The following is a 21,825-nucleotide window of genomic DNA, read 5'->3' on the forward strand; positions in this document are numbered from 1 at the left end:
TCCAGACAACCCAAGAGGCCAGTCTACATCAGCATCATCACCAACATTACCGGTCACAGTTACCTTGGCAACTAGGTAAATAGGTGTAAGTCCTCGAGGGTAGAGACCATGGCTCTTCTTCAGTTGTGCCTAGGCCATCAGCATATCTTAGAGGCATATGAGGTTTTCCAACTACATTTAGAAATATGATTATTACTCAGGAAGGTTAAAATAGCAACTATTTGCAGTCCTTAAAGTCTTTGCATTACCTCTAAAGCAGTTTTCTCCTTCCATTCTGATAACTGAAAAATAGCTTCAGGCCATAATCTTCACATTATGTGCCTTTACTGATTGCTACAACCTTATCTGCTGCTGGACAACAGTAGAGATACAATCCGCTGCCCCACCTATTTTTTTTTAAACACAATGGCTTTTCCACGGGTAACTAAAATAAATTCAAAAGACAGCTTCTAAGTTTAAGACTAGTCTTAAGAAAAACATTCATAGAAAAGTCAGTTACAACTAAATTTGTATCATTAAAGAGTGTCTTTTTCTATGCCACCAGAAAAAAGCACACCCCTATAAAAGCACAAGTCCGTAAAGAAAAAAGGCTGAATTTTGAGGCTACATTTAGAGACTGTTGCAGGGTTTGTGGTTGGGAGGGAAAACGTTATCCCACGGCACATTGGTACAAGACCAAAGTATTTCAGGTTCTGGCTTCCTTTTCTTGTCTACACTGAAACCAAATCCTGGTTGCATGTTTCAGACATAAGTTAAACATCTGGCAAAAAAAAAAACAGATGAACAGCAAATTTAGAGAAACATCCAGTGGTGTTAGATAAATGTACCTACTTCAGAAGACACTTGTTCACAAAATATTTGAACTAGCAAACTTGGTCATGGGAAAAAAAAAAATATATTTTTTTTCTTCCCCAACTTGGTCTGAAATCTTTCCAACATTTCAAAGCGTCTAAAATATATGCCAACCCATACAAAAGAAATCAAGATGGCAGGCTGTGTACATCTGCCTTAACCTAAAAACAAAAAGCCATTTTGCTCTGTCTTTACAGCCAGCATAATAAAAGCACAAGAAGCCCAGATGGCTCAGACTCTCTTTATACAGAGTAACCGAGAAGACTGACATTTAAACTATTTATTCAGCAAGTCGGATCCTAACGGCAATTTTAGACCCGGAATTTCTATAAGACAAAGAGAAATGCTTTTAGGCAAGTAAAAAATTGTTCTCTGCTGATATCCCTTCTGCATGAGTCCGTTCTGCCTAGCCCAGCAATTGTAGGAAAGATGTTTTTATCAAAGAGCGGCGTGAATTCATTCTGCTATTTCTTATTTGTACTGGCTTGAAGTATTAAATCTGACACTCCAACCCCCAGCTGCTTAAGTTTTTTGGGGTTTTTTTGCTTTTAAAGAATTTTAGAAAGCAAAATAAAATAAATTCTCAGTTAAAGAGCCTAAGAACGGGAATGGACATTGGCAGGGAGAAAGATGAGGAAAAGGCCCCATATCGGTAAGCTCAACCTAATAGCAACTCTGACACCTTCTAGCAAGCGCTCTAAAAGCTGCTGGAAGGAAGTGAGGTGGTAAATAATTCACCGTGGGTTTTTCCTGCCGTGTAAAAATGGCTTTTCACTAAACAGTAGACAGCATAAAAACTTTATCTCTACCCTGGGGTCAATTTTACATTTCTGAACTTGAAGTCTTTCAGGGAGAGGATAAAAAAGTAGTCATTATGTCCCGGCGATTTTCTGTTTCCCCGTATGACTTCGTATTTTTTAAGAAAAAGTTATATACTTAAACCCAGAGGCGGTGGCCCCTTAGGAATCTCACCTCCAGTCGCCTAGCTTCTTTCTGTATTGGAAACTCAGGTCCCAGGAACTGACAAGCCCCGAAATTGCTTCTGTCTACGTAACAGAGAAGTGACAACAAACATATCTTTATGAATGATACTTTAAAAATTAGAAATCTGGGTCACATGGTTGTTAGGATCAAATTGAGTTAGGATTCAAACTGTAGAGAATTATATAAATATCAATCTTACAGAACACTGCCACACATTATTTAGTGCTCACAGTAATAATGTGAGATAGTGACCTTTAGAGACTGTTCAGATTTGCAACCTGTGATCATGATTTTTCTTCTATTTGCTGAATTGGGTCCTCTGGGAAGGTCACACCAAATAATGTGAACTTAGGGAAAAAATTAGAAGTATCAATTAATATATAAACATGATATTACTGGTTAATTTGGTTGTGGAAATAGAAAAGATTTGCTAATTGTTGGTTAGAATGGATGGATGGACAGAGACACGCATATAGATGCACTGAACAAGCTCTATAAAGTCTACATAACCCACAGACATAGAAAACAAACTTATGGTTACCAAAGGGAGAAGTCGGGGTAGGGAAAAACTAGAAGGTTGGGATTAACATATACACACTACTATATATAAAATAGAGAGTCAGGGGCTTCCCCGGTGGTGCAGTCGTTAAGAATCCGCCTGCCAATGCAGGGGACACGGGTTCAAGCCCTGGTCCAGGAAGATTGCACATGTCGCGGAGCAACTAAGCCCGTGCACCACAACTACTGAGTCTGTGCTCTACAGCCCACGAGCCACAACTACTGAAGCCCGCGTGCCTAGAGTCTGTGCTCTGGAACAAGAGAAGCCACCGCAATGAGAAGCCCGTGCACCGCAACGAAGAGTAGCCCCTGCTCTCTGCAGCTAGAGAAAGCCCACGCACAGCAACGAAGACCCAACGCAGCCAAAAATAAATAAATAAAATAAATAAATTTATAAAAAAAATAGAGAATCATCAAGGACCTACTACATAGCACAGGGAACTATACTCAATATTTTGTAATGAGCTGTAAGGGAAAAGAATCTGAAAAAGAACGTATACATACACACATATGTATAACTGAATCACATAGCTGTACACCTGAAACTAACATGACACTGTAAATCAACTATATTTCAATTTAAAAAAAGGAAAATAAACGAAGTCTACATATAACTTTAGGCATATTAAAAGGGCAATACAGTTGAGGGTATAGATTTTAAAAGTCACCAGGTAACAAAAAATACAGATTCTAGGTCACACGTGATATTTATTTACGGCTGTCCACAAATGACTATGCACACTGGCTTAATCATGGATGTACAGAAACCGTCCTTCACTCCACGCATATGTAAATTAACTCATTCGTTAGGGTCTGATTTTCAGGTTTATCCTAAATACATTCATTCAGAAGGCATTACTGGGCAGCAGGTATCAAAAATAATCAAATCACTTTTTCGCCTCTGGCTTTCAGACACTAATCGAATTTCTTAATGGTCTGTGAATCCCTGTTGTGATTCCAGCTGGCCAACTATTGAACGGTTAGCATCACCCCTCAGGTTCTGTTGCTCTCCAGGCCTCACCACCCTCAAGCAGCAGACAGGCCCGCAGAACCAAGTGAGGCCTGGACCACATCTGAGAGGCCCTCTTTGCTGCCAGTGCTTTCTGTTTCCCTCTCAGGTGACCTTGATCCAAAGCACTCTGGGCCAAGTCTACTCACACGGAAAATGACAGCCAAAACAAGAGGATCCCCTAAGTCCTTTCCTTCCCCCAGTTTCCCGTGTTCAGCAGGCACCCAATAAATGCTTGGGTTAAAATGACCTGTGTAAGCCCCCTAGGAATTTCTTCCAGGAATTCCTCCAAAGCCTTTGCCAGGCAACCACTGAGGAGCTGAAGAACAACAATGGTACCCATGGGGACCAGTGAGGGGAGAACTCGAAATGAAATGGGGATGACTGGAGATGCCACTTAAAGGGAATCTCAAAAACTCATTATAAATGATTCACTATTTAAGTCATTTCTTTTTTTTTTTTTTTTTTTTTTTTGCGGTACGCGGGCCTCTCACTGTTGTGGCCTCTCCCGCTGCGGAGCACAGGCTCCGGATGCGCAGGCTCAGCGGCCATGGCTCACGGGCCCAGCCGCTCCGCAGCATGTGGGATCTTCCTGGACCGGGGCACGAACCCGCGTCCCCTGCATCGGCAGGCGGACTCTGAATCACTGCGCCACCAGGGAAGCCCTAAGTCATTTCTTAAAGTTACATCTTCTCTCTTGAAAAACTGCTACACTTGGACGATGCTGTTGAATGTTGAGCAACCTGCAGTGACCGCTGTCCACCCCTCTGAGGTCAGGATGATGACACCGTCTCACCTGTACAAGGAAACAGTCATGACAATCTCTCACCTGCTTGGACGGTAGAGGCAGGAGGAAATGACCCCTGGCAATCCGAGGTCCAAGACCTATGGCATTACTATTTTTCCAAACAGACAAGAGGCCAACACTTTTTTCTCAAAGGCTAAGTGAGCCACCTTCTGCGGGGCAGACCGTCCTGTCCTTGAGGTCCTCAGTTTCAGGATGTCCGTCCCTGTGCCATCAGTCCTCCCTTCCAAACTGAGGTCCGTTCTTGCCGGGGAGAGAGAAAAGCTGGTCCACACTACCTAAGGATCCCAGCCTCCTCCGGGTTAAACAACCCACTTCCCGGGCTGTTTCTCTGAATCCTGTTCTCTAAGCTTTAATCATCTTTCCATCTTCTCCCAACTATGGGGAAAAAGAGGTGCCCGTTTTCACATATGAGACGATAAGTAGGAATAGTACCAACATCTAAACTTTTTTTTTAAACACTTCTCCTTTTTATCTCACTGCTCTGAACGATTATTCTGACTTCGGGCTTACACATCAAAATATCACCTTCAGAAATATTCATATGTGACCCATTATGAACCCTACAAAAAGTGGCTATATATGGCTAGCCATTCTTTTTCTTTTATATTTTTCTTTTCTAGTTAGCTTTAAAAAACTATTCCTTTTAAATAAAATGTGGCATAACCATATACCACGGAATATTATTCAGCAGTAAAAAGGAATGAAGTATTTGCTATGACATACATGAACCTTGAAAACATTACGCTAAGTGCAAGACGCCAGCCATAAAAGATTGCATGATTCCACTGAAATGAAATGTATAGAATAGGCAGATAATAGAGACAGAGTAGTTGTAGTTGCTTAGGGCCAGGGGGTTGGGTGGGGGGGTAACGTGGGGTGGGAAGGTTTAGGGGCGACAGCTAAGGGGTGCAGGGTTTCTTTTCTGGGTAATAAAAATGTTCCAAAATTGTTTGTGGTGTTGGTTAAACAACTCTATAAATATAATAAAAGGCACTGAATTGTATACTCTAAGTGAGTGAATTGTATGGGATGTGAATTATCCCTATTCAGCTGTTAAAAGAAAAAAAGTCTATTCTTTCCATTTCAGACCACAGCTCAAACTTCTGAAAGTTATTAACTAATCATAGTCTAGGTGCTAAAATGTGACTACAGCCTCTTTTGCTCTTGTAGCTAAAGTAACATCTGCGAACTGTTTTAAAATCTCCATCAAAGACAGCAATGAGCCAATAATGGATATCTCTGAGTATGACTTTCCTCAAAAGGCAGAAATTACTTTCTCTATGGTATTTACATCATCTTATCATTTCAGAGAGTGTCCCAAATGAGAGGCATCCAAAAGAAGTATGGGGATTGGGGTGCTGACACCTACTCTCTCTAGTGCTGTCTCTAGTGAATGTTTATGAGACCCATGGTACTATTTTCTAAGCCAAGTTAAGGTCCTTTGGTGAAGGGGGAAAAAAAATAAAGTTCCTTGAATGTTTGAAATAAACAATCTTTAAATTTTGGATGTTTTTAAATCAGAAAAAAATAATCGCTAAGGTTGAAAAATCTGCAATTTTCATCTCCCTGGTTTACTGCTGCTCAGAAAAGGAAATTAGGTTATTCGGACAGGATTTACCCTCCACAAAGGCATGCTGGCAACATTCCCCGGTGGCCTGATCTGTTTTGAGTCCTCTGTTAACAAAAGCTTCCTGAAACTGGGGACAGCATATGCTCTAGCCCATTGTCACAGGAGAGAGGGGTTCTCGGCATCACCCAGTAAACATGTCATCATCTCCCTTTGCAAGAGCAAAAGCAGATGCTTAGAGCAAGCCCACTGTGAACTCTGACAGGGCAGGAAGATGGATGCATTTCAGAACAGAGGATCGCTCCAGAAGACAAAAATACTTGCTCAGTTCTCAAGGGCTAGCTACTCGCTTACCCTCACTGGAAGATTTAGAAATACTATTAATTATTTCAAAATTATTACAAGAGCCATTTGGAACACCCAAAGAGCAGCTAGATTAATGACAGACTCAAACCTCTGAAATGAAGCCACTGCATGTGGAACTTCTAATACAGGCCATGTGCTGAATTTACAAATGTAATGTTAGAATTTTATGGGAGACTGCACAAGTCTGCTATAAAGGCTTCATCTAGGAAACCCTTTGGGGACATTTTTTCCCTCAAAAATTCACGTGAATGATCAAAACCATCATAGTCCACACAGCAGTCCGTATTGCAGTAATTTAACCTTAAACCAGTTCACGAAGATGTACGGACGCAGATGTCTGCAAACAAATATCAAAGAAAGGACCGTTCAAAATGAGTCTTTTCTCAGAATATTTTAAAAGTATCAATGAATCATTTAAGCAAAGGGAGGGGAAGAAGGGCATTTGATTCTACAGATGGGCCTCTTTCTTAGGGAGCCTTGCTTAAACTCCTAGGTTCTGATCAGGGCTGGGACTAGGGTGAGGCAGGTGCCTGGCATGTACAATTCAAGGATGCACCAATCCTGGGGCTCGTGCAAATCAGCTTCAGCGCCTGCAATGACCCTGCGTGGTGCTTCTCTACATCTGTACCCTCCGTACCCCACTCGCCTTACCCTAGTCCTGGCCCCCTCTCTGGTTACCAGTCCAATGTCAGTCCAGGATGGCACAGGCAATGGGAGAAAACAGTATATTAAACCTAAGAATAATCAAGAGCTTGGGAGTTCTAACAGCAGCTCCTAAACATGAAAATTGCTCTCCTTCCTTCTCCAGCTTTGACACCTCACTTAGAAAATGAGGGCGACATGATTGCCTAGCATGGCAAACACTAAGTTAACAATTTAACTACTCTTCAGTATTAAAAATAAGCATTAAGTGTCCACCTTTACACAGCAACCTCCGGAAGTGTGTAAGCACCATCACTTCATCCTTGGAAATATTTCTGTGAGTCAACCTTCCTTAGATATGTGATGAGACGTAACTAACACAAAACACAGGCTTTTCTTATTTTTGCTGTGCCTGGGCGTGGCTCTCCACTGACACAGAAAAAAATACAATTACAGATTAAACCACTGACAGGTGTTAGTATTTAAAACTAAGATCACCAGACAGTTGCTGACGGGACACTTCAAGAATGAGTCCTTTATGGCTGCAGCAGTCGAAAAAAGGTACTTGGACTGCGACCGTCTGTGTTTCTCCAGAACATGCTTTGGGGGGAAGACTGTGTATAAGATGCTTGTATTTAGAACATGGATTTTAAAGGAAACCCCCCACGTACAGCCTGCCAAGCCCTACACGCTGGTCCTCAGAGTGTGCATACCACACCAAGCAGCATCAGTAGCACCTGGGAGCTTGTAGAAATGCAAATGGTCAGGCCCCACCTGAGACTCGATGAACCGGAACCTCTGGGTTGAGGCCCAGGAGTCAGTGGTTTAACAAGCCCCTCCAGGGGATTCTGATGCCTGTTCCATTCTGAGGGCCACTACCCTACAGGTAGGGTTCCTGGAAGCAGGACACATGGGTTTTGCCACTGTCAATCTTTGTCCTCTGGGGGGAGGTATTTCCCCTCCTAGGGAAAACAAAATGATGGAGCTTTGCAACGAATCCATCTACTAGCTGGGGGTTCACAGCACAGAATCCTGTGGCTGGCTGCACTGGTAGCAAGTACAGATTCCTGGGCTCACCTCCGGAGAGGCCGTACCGCTGGGGCCCAGGCTCACCTCCGGAGAGGCCGTACCGCTGGGGCCCGGGCTCACCTCCGGAGAGGCCGTACCGCTGGGGCCCGGGCTCACCTCCGGAGAGGCCGTACCACTGGGGCCCGGGCTCACCTCCGGAGAGGCTGTACCACTGGGCTGGGTGTAGGGGCCGAAGCATCCCAATTAGTAACCCCTCCAGTGACTCCGATGTGTAGCCAGGACTGGGAAGCACTGGGAGGGCCCCTGCAGCACTAAACATCACATCAGAAGTAACTGGGGAAAATGATCCTTTAGATCAGGTTTAGCAAACATTTTCTGCAAAGGGCCAGATGGTTAACTTGAGGCTTTCTGGCTCCTGACTGTGCCACTGTAGCTTGAACTCAGTCTCAGATTAACCAATGAACGGGCATGGCTGTGTCCAATAAAACTTCCTTAAATTTGACTTTCTTATCATTTTCATGTGTCATAAAATATCATTCTTTTGATGTTTCTCCAAACATTTAAAAACGGAAAAACCATCCTTGGCTTGTAAGCTGTATGGAAACAGGCATTGGGCACAGGCCATGGTTTGCCACTGCTGCTTCAGTTCAACACTGGAGTAATTACATCAGCTTTACTGAGTTCAGTCATGCTGTGTTGACGACATATGTAACTTCAATACAAACAGCTGCCTTCAAACAAGCTAGATGCTACTTTTTAGAAAAACACCGAGGTTTCATTTGCACACAGCACAAACAGACAGCCTGACGACCCACACAGAGCAGTATACTGAATGTACCCATCACCTTGGAAAGGTCACGGGGCCCCCCTCCCCGGGCACCATGCCTCCCACGTGCCTGTGTAGTTTGAATCCTTACCTTAAAAAGGCAGTGCAATCAGTCTGAAATAAAAGCTGGAAGTCAGTCACGCTTTCGCTGCAGGTCTGAGTAACAGACACTCCTTAGGCAGAAGTTAGCAGAAGGCAGGCACCCACTGGTTGGAAATAAGCCCCTGTCCTCTCCAGTGTGGGGCAGCTGCTTGCCACTCACCCATCCCTCCTTGGCTCTGCATCTCATCCAGCCCACGTGGGGCTGTCCAAGCCACAGGGCGAGTGCAGGGCTGGAGGGGTGCAGGAAACAGGCCCCTTACTGCCTCTGCCTTTACATCCCCGCCCCTCCCCCTCCCCAGGCCTTGCTTTCACCCCAGGGCCTTATCCTTCCTTCAGACCCCAACCGCCTCCCTCTTGCCTTGAGGTAGAAACAGATAAGGTTCCCTCAGAAACCAATATAACTTCACTGAATTGTTGGAACACAAAGACCATCACTGACAGCCTCCGTGCGTGGAGCTCAGTGGAGGGATTCCAGGAAACTGCTTTAGCGCTGGGATTTCTCCCAGTACAAATTAGAGAAACCTTCACAGTGCCTCACAGCCAGGAGAGGTGCCCAAACACCAGGTTCTGTTCCAGACACAGAAAGGAAAGGAGGCAGGACTGCAGGCATGAGGAAGATGCGGACAAGGAAAGAACGGAACCTGTCTGCAGGGTCACAGCGTCAGGAAGGACAGGTCCTCCCCAGAGCCCCGGGCCTCACAGGGCAGGGGGCAGCACAATTTGAAGTAAACAGCAAATGAGACGGGGAGAATTTATCTCATGTCACAGTACACGCTGAGTCTGTGGTTCTCCAATTTCACCATGAAAGGCATCACCTGGGAACCTTGTTAAACTACAGCCCCCTGGACCACCTGCACAGAGACGTGGACTTGGCAGATGGGAAGGAGGACCAAGGAAGCTGCATCTTTCACGAGGGCCCTGATGACTAATTATGAAGCAGCCAGTCGGAGAATCACACACGGACCAACACCGCACTAGCGTTTGGGACGTTTGAACCCAAATGTCCCACTCAAACAGAGTATCCAACTAGAGAGGGTGGGACTGGAGAGGTGGAGATGGAAAGACCAAGAACAGGTCAACTCCCTGGAGAAAGAGGGAGATGGGGGCACTCCAGGGTCCCTTGGAGACAAGGCCCCAGTGGACAGCTGGACGGACAGAGGGAACTGAGTTCTCCAAGATACTGTGGGCATTGGAGATGTTCCACAGAACCATCTAAGTGTCCAGAAAAGAAGCTATGTAAGAAAAAGTGAAGGCCTAGAAATCATGGGTAACATGAGCGTTTTCCAAGCCCAGTGTGCCAAAGTTGTGCTTTTTCAACAACTTTTAATGGACTATTTCAATAGGATGCTCATTCGGTCTACGAAATAGTTCTGAACTTGACTGCTTATTAAGTGGTACCCAGGAAGCTTTCTAAAAACACACAGGGCCTGAGTCCCAGCTGAGATTCTGATTTCATTGTCTGGGGGCAGGGCCAAGGCTCTTGGTAAAAGCTTCCCAGTGAATTTCATGTGCAGCCAGGGTTGAGAACTAACCCCGGCAGAAGCAGCAGCATGGAAACGAGATGGTGAACACAAAACGATGAAACATTAAAATTTTAAAAAGGGGGATTTTCGCCGATCCATCTATTTCCCTGGAGCAGTAAAACATAATAAAAGCAAAAAGCCATCACAAAGGAAGAGGAAACTGGGAAGGTGGTACCCCCCGTGCAACCCACCGATCTTCAAGAGTAACTTCAAGAGAAAGCACAAAGGTCGTGACCAGAAAGGAGACAAGGACACTCAATCCCAGGGGCCTGAAGAGGGAAGAGAAATGAACTCAGGGAAACAGTCAGGACGGGCAGTCACCGGGCCTGAGAAGGTAAACAGGCAACGACCCCCATCACTGGCCTCACCCTGTCCTACCTCACACTTCTCTGGAGGAAGTAACATGATCAAGTGAAAAGTCGATCAAATCTGGATCCAAACCCCACCTCTACTAACTCATCACTGACCAAGTGTGGGCTCTTGGAAATGCTATTTCACGGAAGATCAATCTCTGTGTCAATAAGTACGGCTGACCACGCCTTCCTAGGGGAGTTGAGGATTAAATAGGACAAACGGAAGGAATATGGTTCAACATGGTGCCTCGAACAGAGATGTCACCAGCAAACGGCACTCTCTTCCCTTTACCCATCCTAAACGCCAACCCTCGTGAGGAAGACACAGCTTAGAAATGGGGTGCCCCCCTTTCCCACAGCTCCCAGGGAGGTGACCGTGGGAGAGTGGTTCCCTAGTCTCATCATAGTGGCAGCCTGGGTGGAACTCAACATACAGCTAAAGTTGGAATCAGGCAAGACAGGACTTTCCCACCATCCCAAGTCTTGCAGTGCGGGGACCCCAATAGGTCTTTGTAGACAGACTGGGTAACCAATTCCCGGTGCATATCACTGAGTCTTCCAGAAAACTGGTTCCAAATAACAGGCCTGTAACTGAACTTCTGAAATGGGCTGAATCTCAGTCACACCCAACGACTGCCTGAATCTGTTCTAATAAATTGCCTCGGCATTTTCTACTGAAATTGCACACAGCATTCAGTGGTGCCACGTCTGATTCCCACAGATAATTTTCTGGACTGTTTTTGTCTTCAAAGTCTTCACATACATTTTTCACAAAATGACACTTATAATAAAGGTATAGTAGTAAAGCCTTAAAAAAAAAGAAAGAAAAATTGAGTCTTGATTTAATCAGTTTTCGGCATCACCTCCCCCAGTAGTAAGTTACCACCTGGTCTGAGCTTGGTATCCAGCATTAATGTACTGACTGTTTTCAGTATTCACGGGTATCGAGAATGCAAGGTAGTCTCCTGCTTACCTTCAAGTATGAGCAATTGGATTTGCTAAACTAACTACAAAACTGAAAGCAACCACGGGTCCAAAGGAACAAAACATCAGCCCTTCTCTTTGTGCCCGGACACTAGCAATGCAGGACCAGGATTCCTGGGGGTTGCAGGAAGAGGCTGGGTATACCACAGGCTCCCAGAGGCAAAAGTCGGCTGAGCTACCCAGAGCCTGGAATCCAGCAGTGGACTGAAGATGGGACGCACAGGCAGGCCAAAGGCAGGCTGGGATCCAAATAAATAGGCACGCCTAAGGGATGGAAAGAGGAGGCTCATTCAATGGACCCAGGAAGGAAAGAGGAGGCCAAAGTCGAGACATATCCACAAAGGAGAAAGTCAACAAGTTGGCCCAACCAAGGGCAGGAAGCCCCAGAAGGTCATGACCCAGGGCAGAAGTCATCTGTTCTCTCCTGCATAATCACTGTGTGTGTGGTCAGCTAGAGGCTCACTGGGGCCAGTAAATACTGTGAACAGAGATCCAACCCCTCCCTCCCATCCACCCGCCCAGGGGGATGCCAGACAGGGAGGGGCCCAGCTGACCAGTCCAAAGGCTTGGTGGGAAGGCAAAAGCCTGTCCTGAAAGCAAGGGTCAGAAATAAACTGGATTCCCAATCCACTTAAGCTGGATTTACTTAAAGGAGCAGGGAGACAGGCCCCAGAGACAGGGGAGTCTTAAGGTCTCACCGGTGAATTTTTCAGAGGTGCTGGGAATAGGGCAGGTGACAGAAGTGGTGTGCACCCTTGGCAAGCTAAGGTCAGCAACACCTGACACAGCCCACGCTCCTCAGAACACCAGTGGATCTTGTCGGGTTTGTCACTGTAAACTGCTTCCTGTTTCAGTGTAGATGTTGAAGTATATAGAATTATCATCTCAGGTTTCAAAATGCCAAACTTTGGAAAAATATTCTGCACCAAACTCAACACCCACCTACTCCCCCTTGAAAAATGAAAGTGCAGTTTGTATGTTTTTGGAGTCTATCAAGTGAAATCATTCCTTTGAAAAAGAAATTCCCTTTAATTATCTTCAATGCTCTTTATTTTGCTCTGGTCTTATGGCCTAAGGGTGGTTTGGATAGAAATAACACAGCGAAACTCGCAACAGGACTCCTGTGACAGGAAGCTTTTTCTTCTGTCCCTTGTGGTCCGTTCAGACTTGTGATTTCTTTATTAAGACGTTATATGATAACAGTCTCAACAGAGTACACATCATTCTAAGAACTTGCTTGGCTCCGTGCTGACTACAAATGGAGCTTCACCACGCATTCAGCATTTAAGTGCCTTCACGGGCCAGGCTCTGCTTCTAGGAGCTAAGGACACAGCAATGTGTCCATTCTCAGAGAGCTTGGTGAGGAGACACAGGGAAAAAAAAAAAAAAAAAAATCAAATAATTACACATGAAACAATGTCAAGGTAGTGGCCCTCTTGGATGGAGAGGTTGAAAAGGCCTCTGTGAAAAGGTCTTCATCCAGGCACTCATCCCTGAATGAAGGTGGGGAAGGCCAGGCACATCTCTGCAGGACCCAAGTTCTCGAAAGGGAAAGACAAGCCCTCAGTTGGCTAGAGTGACCACCTCTTCCCAAGTTACAATAAGCAAGTGTCCGCACATGCAGATTTACAAATATGCACATGTTTTTGCCTGGAGCTTAGTGCACCGACAATCAGACTGTTTTTTTCCTATACTCCCAGAGTGAAAATTATTTGACTTTCCATCTTTGAGCCACTAGATGCCAAACCAGATTCCTGGAAGAGATCTAGATAGTCAATCACGTGGCTTTCAGGCCTACAAACAATTTTTTCACTCTAAACCAAGGAAGTTGGACAAACTGCAGTCTACTTGGTCTTTATAGCAAGACAAAGCCCCAGTGATGTTCAGTCTCTAGAGTATAGACTTCTGACTCTAAGCAACTCCACGGGCTGGTGTTTAATATCCATTTCAGAGACGGGCGTTTCCAGGATGAAATAGCAAAATGTGAGAAAAGCACAGGAATTTAAGAGTTTCCCAGCTTAATACAGCTGCACTGTTTTGACAGAAGTGAATTCCAAGAATAACAGATGGACCCATACTGAAGTTAACAAAGGAAATCGCATACATCTGATCTTTTTAAAAATTATCTGCCACTTGTCAAAAGCATATCCCTCTTTCCTCTGGCTTTCTGGATGGCTGTGCAGCCACCTTCCTCTTGAGAAGGGCCCTTCACCCACCCACAGGGGCAGCACCATCCACCCCCATGCACACATCACAAGGTCAGCGCCAAATGCCCATCGGTGGTCAGCAGATCTAAGTCAACATTCAATTCTCCATCCTTGGACTCTTGAGCTAGGTCTACACCACTTCTTTCTTGACAGTGTCTATTCCTTAACAAAGAATACAAACCAGAGTTTCTAACGTGCTTGTATACCTAGAAGCAGCACAACAAAAGGTATCCAAGAAGAAAGTAGTTTAACAACAAATTGCATAGGGAGTTAGCGCTTAATGCTTACAGAGTTTCTGTTTGGAGTGATGAAAAAGTTTTGGAAATAGTGGTGATGGCTGCACACATTATGAATGTAATTAATGCCACTGAATTGTACACTCAAAAACATTTAAAGTAGTCAATTCTATGTAATTTATATTTACTACAAATAAACACACACAAGAAAGTCCAAATTCCAGTTCAAAAAGATAAATTGTATATTTATCCATTCATTTTTCTTTCAACTCAAATTTGGACATTTGTTGAAGTAAGTCAGACAGAGAAAGACAAAAATCATGTGATATCACTTACATGTGGAATCAAAAAAATGACACAAATGAACTTATTTACAAAACAGAAATAGACTCACAGACATAGAAAACAAATTTATAGTTACCAAAGGGAAAGGGAGCGAGGAGAGGGATAAATTAGGAGCTTTGCATTAACAAAGTACTATATATAAAATAGACAGCAAGGAGGGCTTCCCTGGTGGCGCAGTGGTTGGGAGTCCGCCTGCCGATGCAGGGGACACGGGTTCGTGCCCCGGTCCGGGAAGATCCCACATGTCGCGGAGCGGCTGGGCCCGTGAGCCATGGCCGCTGAGCCTGCACGTCCGGAACCTGTGCTCCGCAACGGGAGAGGCCACAACAGTGAGAGGCCCGCGTACCGCAAAAAAAAAGACAACAAGGACCTACTGTATAGCACAGGGAACTACATTCAATATCTTGTAATAACCTATAATGGAAAAGAATCCGAAAAAGAATAGATATTTATACATATGTATAACTGAATCACTTTGCTATATACCTGAAACTAACACAACATTGTAAATTAACTATATACTTCCATTCCAAAAATGGTTAAAATTTAAAAAAAATTTTTGGACCTTTGCAGGAGAGATCAATCATAGCAAATATTTTACACACCCATCCAAAAAGTTAAAAACCCCAAAAGGAATACAATGTCATAGCTGTTAACACACACACAGACATACACACAACAGAATTTAATATGGCAGTGGTACCCCAAAAGCCAGGGCTGTATATACTATTTTAGGGATATGCTTTGCCTCTCAACTGGACTGCAAAAAAAACTACTTTGTTAAACTTTACTGTATGCCAAAACTTCTACCTTTAAATCAAACACATATCGATAAGCTAAAACACACAATTAAAATAGAGGGCCATTAACATACTCTTAGGCATAACCACAGGAAACTGCCTTTTCAGCTCCCCCATCCTACAGAGATGGCACCTTCCTATGGTTCAACGGAACCCAGAGGTTAATTTGGCTGGAAGCACCGACTGCAACACCAGGGATACCTGACACTTGAGAGGCTACAGGGAGCGAAAATATAATTTGTTTCTCTCCTTTTGAGGAAAAAATGGGTAAAGTTTCCCCCAAATAAGTGCATTAATATAAGACTGTTTCTCTTTACCAAAAAGGAGAAGAAAGATTGAAAAGGGGACAGAATATACTTTTTGGTTTTTTGTTTGTTTGTTTTAAATTTATTTATTTTATTTATTTATTTCTGGCTGCATTGGGTCTTCGTTGCTGCGTGCGGGCTTTCTCTAGTTGCGGCGAGCGGGGGCTACTCTTCGCTGCAGTGCACAGGCTTCTCATTGCGGTGGCTTCTCTTGTTGCGGAGCACGGGCTCCAGCCACGCGGGCTTCAGCAGCTGTAGAACACGGGCTTCAGTAGTTGCGGCACGTGGGCTTCAGTAGTTGTGGCACACGGGCCCAGTTGCTCTGCGGCATATGGGATCTTCCCGGACCAGGGCTCGAACCCGTGTCCCCTCCATTGGTAGGCGGATTCTTAACCACTGCGCCACTAGGGAAGCCCTGCTTTTTGTTTTTTAAACAACATAAAAGCAAGGGAATTATGTGCAGGCCAGTTGACTACAAAGACTCTGTCCTGTTGTTCAAGAATTGGGCTCTGAGAGTCACAGTATCCTAATGACACCACTCCTGCATCATTAACGTCGTCCCCTCAAACTCCTTCCCTCCATCTTTGCAAGTTTAGCCGTCTCCCTGCTGGTTTCCCCCTGCCTGCCACCACCATTCACGGGAGCTGCCCTGGGGGGGCCCTACACGACTTGGGGGGCCATGCCTACCGCTGCTCGCTCACTCCGCATCCGCTCACAGAGAAGGAGCTGGCGGGGGAGACCTCTTTACGCCGGCACCTGTCTCTGCCAACAGCTGGCTTTGGCAGTGAAGCCAGGAAGGCAGCTTCTGTGGCTGCTGAAAAGGGCTGGCATTCCTGGGCTCTCGGGGGCCAGCGTGCGCAGTCAGCTTCCTCTCAGATGACATTCTCAACTCCGTTAAAAGCTCCAGGCTCCACACTTCCCTTGAGAAGTCAGATCTGACCTGTTCCCAACGCAAGATGAAATCACTCAGTTCTAGTTGTCTGATTCCTGACCATCAGGGGGGTTGCAGGGTAACATTCGGAGCTCTGAAATGGGAGACATTCTGGGCTGTGCCACGGTCAATTTTCCAGCACTCAACAGGCTTGCGGGAGATTTCTGTGTGACCCAGGAGTGGACCCGTACGGGATGCGGAGAGGTCAAAAAGCTGCCACATCCATATGACATTCAAGGGACACAAAAAGACACCAATCAATGGGGGCAAAGTGAAGGGGTAAAAAAAGCAAAGAAAAGCAGCTGGACAGAGCAGAAAGTGTATGAAAAATAACCAAAAATGCAATGAAAAATCACTACACTAACCCATCATCAAGTTCGACAAAATTGGGGCCACAGTATTAATTCCAACAAGTCAAAGTGAAGGTCAAACCCAAAAGGTTAGAGATGGCTTTAAATGGGAGATGTGATTATAAATAATGAGGGTTATGTTTCCTGTGTGGCCTGAGGAATTCTGACTATCTTGGAGGGTGGCGATGACTTGAAAGAACCAGGCAATCTAACGGCCTTCTTGTGGATTAATAAAATGAGAAGAATAACTTTGAAAACCGAGTCTAATTATACTTGGTGCAAATAAGAGAAGGGCACGGAGGAGGGCATTTACTTGTAGATTGGGATGATTAATTCTCCAGCCAGTAAAATATTTCAGAAGACCCCACAGAGGGACAATGCAAACAGAAAACCCAAGAGGATGGTTGCAGAGAGTAAGACTGTGGTAAGTTAAAAAACTACCCCTTAAAATAACACTAGGTAAATTGATATCACTCTAAGCTATTTCAGAGCGAGCAAATAAGGCTCTTTTCAGGAAGGATAATAAAACAGTTGACTCTCAAAGTTAAAAATCTAATTTAAAACTCATTAGTCAATTCTACAATGTTCCAAAAGGGTGCTTCAGTGATCACCCACGTGCCTGGTGAACGTTTTAGAAAAGACAAAAACATTCAGTGCCAACTTCCATCCTACCCTTTTCACCAGAGTCGATCTTTTAGCCAAATATGGACCCTGCAGAGCCACAAAAGCATGGTGCTCTTCTACAACTCTGTCCAAGGCTTCACGTGCAAGAAGACAAGTCATTTCTAACTTGCAGAGCACGTGCTGACCTACCCACGTGCTTCGTGCTCCAGAAGCCACAACTATGCATTTTTTCAAAGTGTGTTAGCATGTCACTCGCACTTCTCTTTTCCCATCGGCAAATACTTCACAGCGAGTATAATGTAAGTTATGAGTCAAATGGGAACGTTTTGGTCCCCTGCACTCCTGGGACCAACCTACAGCAGTTTAAATTTTGGTGTGGGATGGAATTTTAGATTAATATAAAACTATCTCCTTGGCGAAAAAAGAATAGCTGAGCAAATGTGCAAAACCCTCAGAGACCGAATGAAATAAGAAAATGGGCCCTTTAGGGCTCTCACCAAAAAACAACACCGCATTATCTCCTATCTACCCCCTGTCCTCGTGACCTCATTTTAGGATTTTAGTTACTTGTGGCTCCGCTTGGTTTCCGACACGAAACAGGATTTCGAAAACTGCTTTTTAATCCACCTGAGCACTATTTCGCCGCAGTCAGCACAATCCCTGGCCACGCTTGAGGTGAAATGACTGCTGGAATTGGGGGTGGGGTGGGGGGAGGGATGGAATGCACACAGAGGAAGGGAAAGCTTCTCAGGGCCTAGGGAAAATTTTCCACCGCTGCCTCAAGCTCTTTTCCTTACGTTTGCTTCGTCCGAAACAGTAGCACGGGTGGTCCACGGAGGGGATTGACAGTACTTCCTGCTCTTCACTGGAGTAACTAGGACCCTAAGGCAGTTCTCCGACTCAGACACGGACCCGCAGCATCCATACCACCAGGTAGCTGGTGAGAAGCGCAGACTCTCAGCCCCCAGCCCAGACCTGCCGATCAGAAGCTGCATCCGAAACAAGACCCCCAGGTGACTCCTGTACAGTAAACCAAAGGGAAGTTCAACTACTAGTTTGGAAGCTGTTCACAGATTCTGAGCGGTCCTATTTTGGTAACATAAAAATTGTACTAGAACTGTTTATAAAGATACAGAACAATACCCACTTGACAGCTTTTACCCGTTACCATTTGACCTCAAACACTGATACCTTCTGTTTTCCATGGTGGTGAGATGTACACGCTGACATAAAAAGGATGACAGGATGACAACGGCAAGTTTTAAGGGTACAGTTCAGTGGTATCAAAGCACACTCACATCGTTGTGCAAGCATCACCGTGATGCATCTTCAGAGCTTTGTCATCTTCCCAAACTAAAACTCTGGACCCATTAAATAACTCCCCATTCTCCCTTTCTGTAGAAACACCAGTATCCTAACACCCTTTAACAACATACCAAATTGGGCTGAAATTAGCCCATACTTTGAAAAGTTACCACGGGTTGGATCAGGACAAGGTAATGCTCTACATCTCTGACCCTGATTCCTTCAGAAATCTATATCAGATAAACAGCAGGTGTGCCTGTCCTGGGGACCAGAACCAGGTAATGAACTTCTAACCCTTGGTGGCGACGCCTGTATGTTCCACAGGGAATCTGTAATGTCAAGAGAGGAAGGAGTAGGTCAGAAAAGAGAGAAACAAAAGTCTTCTGGCCACTGCCAGCTCCTGATCCATGTCTTTCCAACCTGCCTCACTTTTGTCACATTTTAAACCCTGTATTTCCTACATGGGTCGCCAAGCTAATTATACTTGTCATACTTGGGAATGACAGAGCGGACAGTGTAAGACCAAGAATTTGATGACCGATTGAAGACTCGAAGTCAAATTTGGGAGTTGTTTCCACGTTTAAGGATAGGCTTTTCTGGTTTAGTTCTTTCTAAAGCCACAATCCATAAGTACCGTCAAGAAGGAAGAGAATTGCTGACCCGACCAACCCTTTCCATGCCTCACGGAGGGCTGCCCACTGACCAGCTGGCAATGGTGTCACAGGACACAGACTGCTGACCACGCGACACCGACAGTAAGTAGCACTAACAGGCTGCTAGAATTGCTGTGACGCCTCTGCGGAGCAAAGCGAAGTTTGATAGCGTCTTCAGAATCTCCAAGACACTCCGTTAAGCCAAATAAGCCAGTAACAGAAAAGGACAAATGCTGTTATGATTCCACTCATACAAGTATCTAAAGGAGTCAAAAATCATAGAGACAGAAAGTAGAAAGGTGGTTACCAAGTGCTGGGGGAGGTGAGATGGGGAATTAGGCGTTTGCTAGGTACAGAGTCTCAGTATTACAAGACGAAAAAGTTCTAGAGATCTACTGGCCGACAATGGGAACGGACTTAACACTACTGAACTATATACACTTCAACGTGGTTAAGATGGGAATTTTAACGTTATGTGGTTATCACAGTTTTTCTTAAGAGGAAAAAAGGGAAAAAAAGTAAAGTATCTTTGGGATTAAAACATAAGTCGACCTAATTATTGTAATATAATAAAAGTTATGAGGACAAAAACAAACAAAAAAATAAGTCGACAAAAAAAGAAAAGAATTCCCCATTAAGTTCTGTCAAGTCAGGTACACGGTTTAAATATTGTTTTCCCTTTTTTATTGTCATCTTGACAAGGCCTGAAAGAAACAATTCTCATCTGGGGAAAGTGAGACGGCAAGAGGGGAGGAGTGAAGGCAAGAAAGAAAAATGCTGGCCGGGTCACTTGGTCCTTAGTTTACAGGTCACATCACACTACCCGAGAAGCTGACGGGAAAGAGACCAGACTGGGCATCAGTGACTGGGAGACACTGGATTCCCAGTGGTCTCTTTGCTCCCCTCTCCCTGCACCCACCCACCCCCCTGCCCATTGCACATCACAGCTATATCTTCACCACCAGACAAATACCGAAGCACCATTCCAGACTCTCGGATGAAAAAGTAACTGAGAAATTGCAAAATAGCCCAGAAACATAAGTGCTCATTAAGTCAAGAAATGAGGAATGTACCACCAAGAGGATCATCTCTGCTCAAGGTTTTGATAACCAAGTAGCCCATCAGCCGCAACTATACAACACTGACCTTGAAGATTTTGTTCTCAACACAACTTGCAAACAAAATTCAGCAACTGAGAGCTTGAAATACTGGCATATGATGTCATTTTAGTCCTTTATGTCTTCAATTTTAATATGTGTCTCTGTGGGAGGTACCCATTTCTAAAATTAAAATTCCTTGGGATTAAAGACACACACGACTATATATAAGATATAGTAACCAACAAGGACCTACTGTGTAGCACAGCGAACTCTACTCAATATCTTGTAATAACCTATAGTGGAAAAGAATCTGAAAAAAAAATTCTATATAACTGAATCACTGTGCTATACAACTGAAACCAACACAACATTGTAAATTAACTATATTTCAATTAAAAAAATTTTTAATTGGTTTCCTTATAAAATGGAGAAACTGGGCTCCTTTCACCACTGTCCAAATATAAGCAGTGGGCCAGTTTCTGGATTCAGGTATTTGTTTTCAGTGATATGGCTTTTCACTTGTTTTACACTGAAGAATAGGGACCCTGGAGCAGTGGTTCCCACAAACAGAAAGAGCTTCTTCAGTTGCTTCACAAGGTGAAGAGGCTCAGGTTAGGTGGTTTGGTGCATCTTGTCCTTACAGGGACCAGGACACTGCTACAGTCTCACTGGCAGGTCAGTACTTCCAACACTAGGAAAGTTGATGAATTTTAAGGGAACGTGGTCATGAAACCAATCGGGAAATATTGATATATCTGAATTTTTTCTCAAATTGCTTGCACCCTATACTTCTGATTCTTCTTGATCCCCAGGAAGGAAACCAGCCAAGTGTAGTGCTCTTCTGTCCAGTACTAGTTAGAACACTTTGATTTCGATTTGGGAGAATTTTTTAGTGTGTCGCTCACACACTCGAGGTGTGCATTACACATTCCTTTTGGGATTCTGGTGTATCACTTAGAAAAGATGTTTAAGGTATGAAGGGCGAGGAGAATAAGCACACGTGCCCTTATGTAGGGTCATCCAAGGAAGCAGAACACGGATGTCACGAAGCTGCAGGGACTCTGCTCACCTGACCATAGTCCGTCCGGAAGACAATGATGCCCTCTGCACAGGAATTTACGGTACTTGGAAAATGCTGGCCATTTTCTCTCAGCCAGACCCGTGTTCCCTGTAAACAAAACAAACAGGATTTAACTATGAGTTTGGATTGCATTTTGTGGCAAAACACCACTCTTAAAATTACTATGACTACTACATTCCTTAAAAATCACCTTTTGAAAAGCAAACATCTTTCTCAAATAAGCAAGGAATGAATCTTCAAAGAAAGCAGCACCCACAGCCTTACACATGTACAAGTGTGACTGAG

The 21,825-nt window shown here is 44.5% G+C and overlaps 1 protein-coding gene across 1 annotated transcript in view; it reads right to left on the reverse strand.

Annotated features, from left to right (window-relative positions):
* MYO10 (myosin X) overlaps nucleotides 1-21,825 on the reverse strand; it is a 215,886-nt gene that overhangs the window by 147,038 nt on the left and 47,023 nt on the right. The window contains exon 2 of the mRNA XM_065874870.1: nucleotides 21,529-21,627. Coding sequence (XP_065730942.1) covers nucleotides 21,529-21,627 — 99 coding nt within the window. The remainder of the gene's footprint in view (nucleotides 1-21,528; nucleotides 21,628-21,825) is intronic.

The sequence above is a fragment of the Phocoena phocoena genome, chromosome 3, assembly GCF_963924675.1.
Source record: "Phocoena phocoena chromosome 3, mPhoPho1.1, whole genome shotgun sequence".
NCBI lineage: Eukaryota > Metazoa > Chordata > Mammalia > Artiodactyla > Phocoenidae > Phocoena > Phocoena phocoena.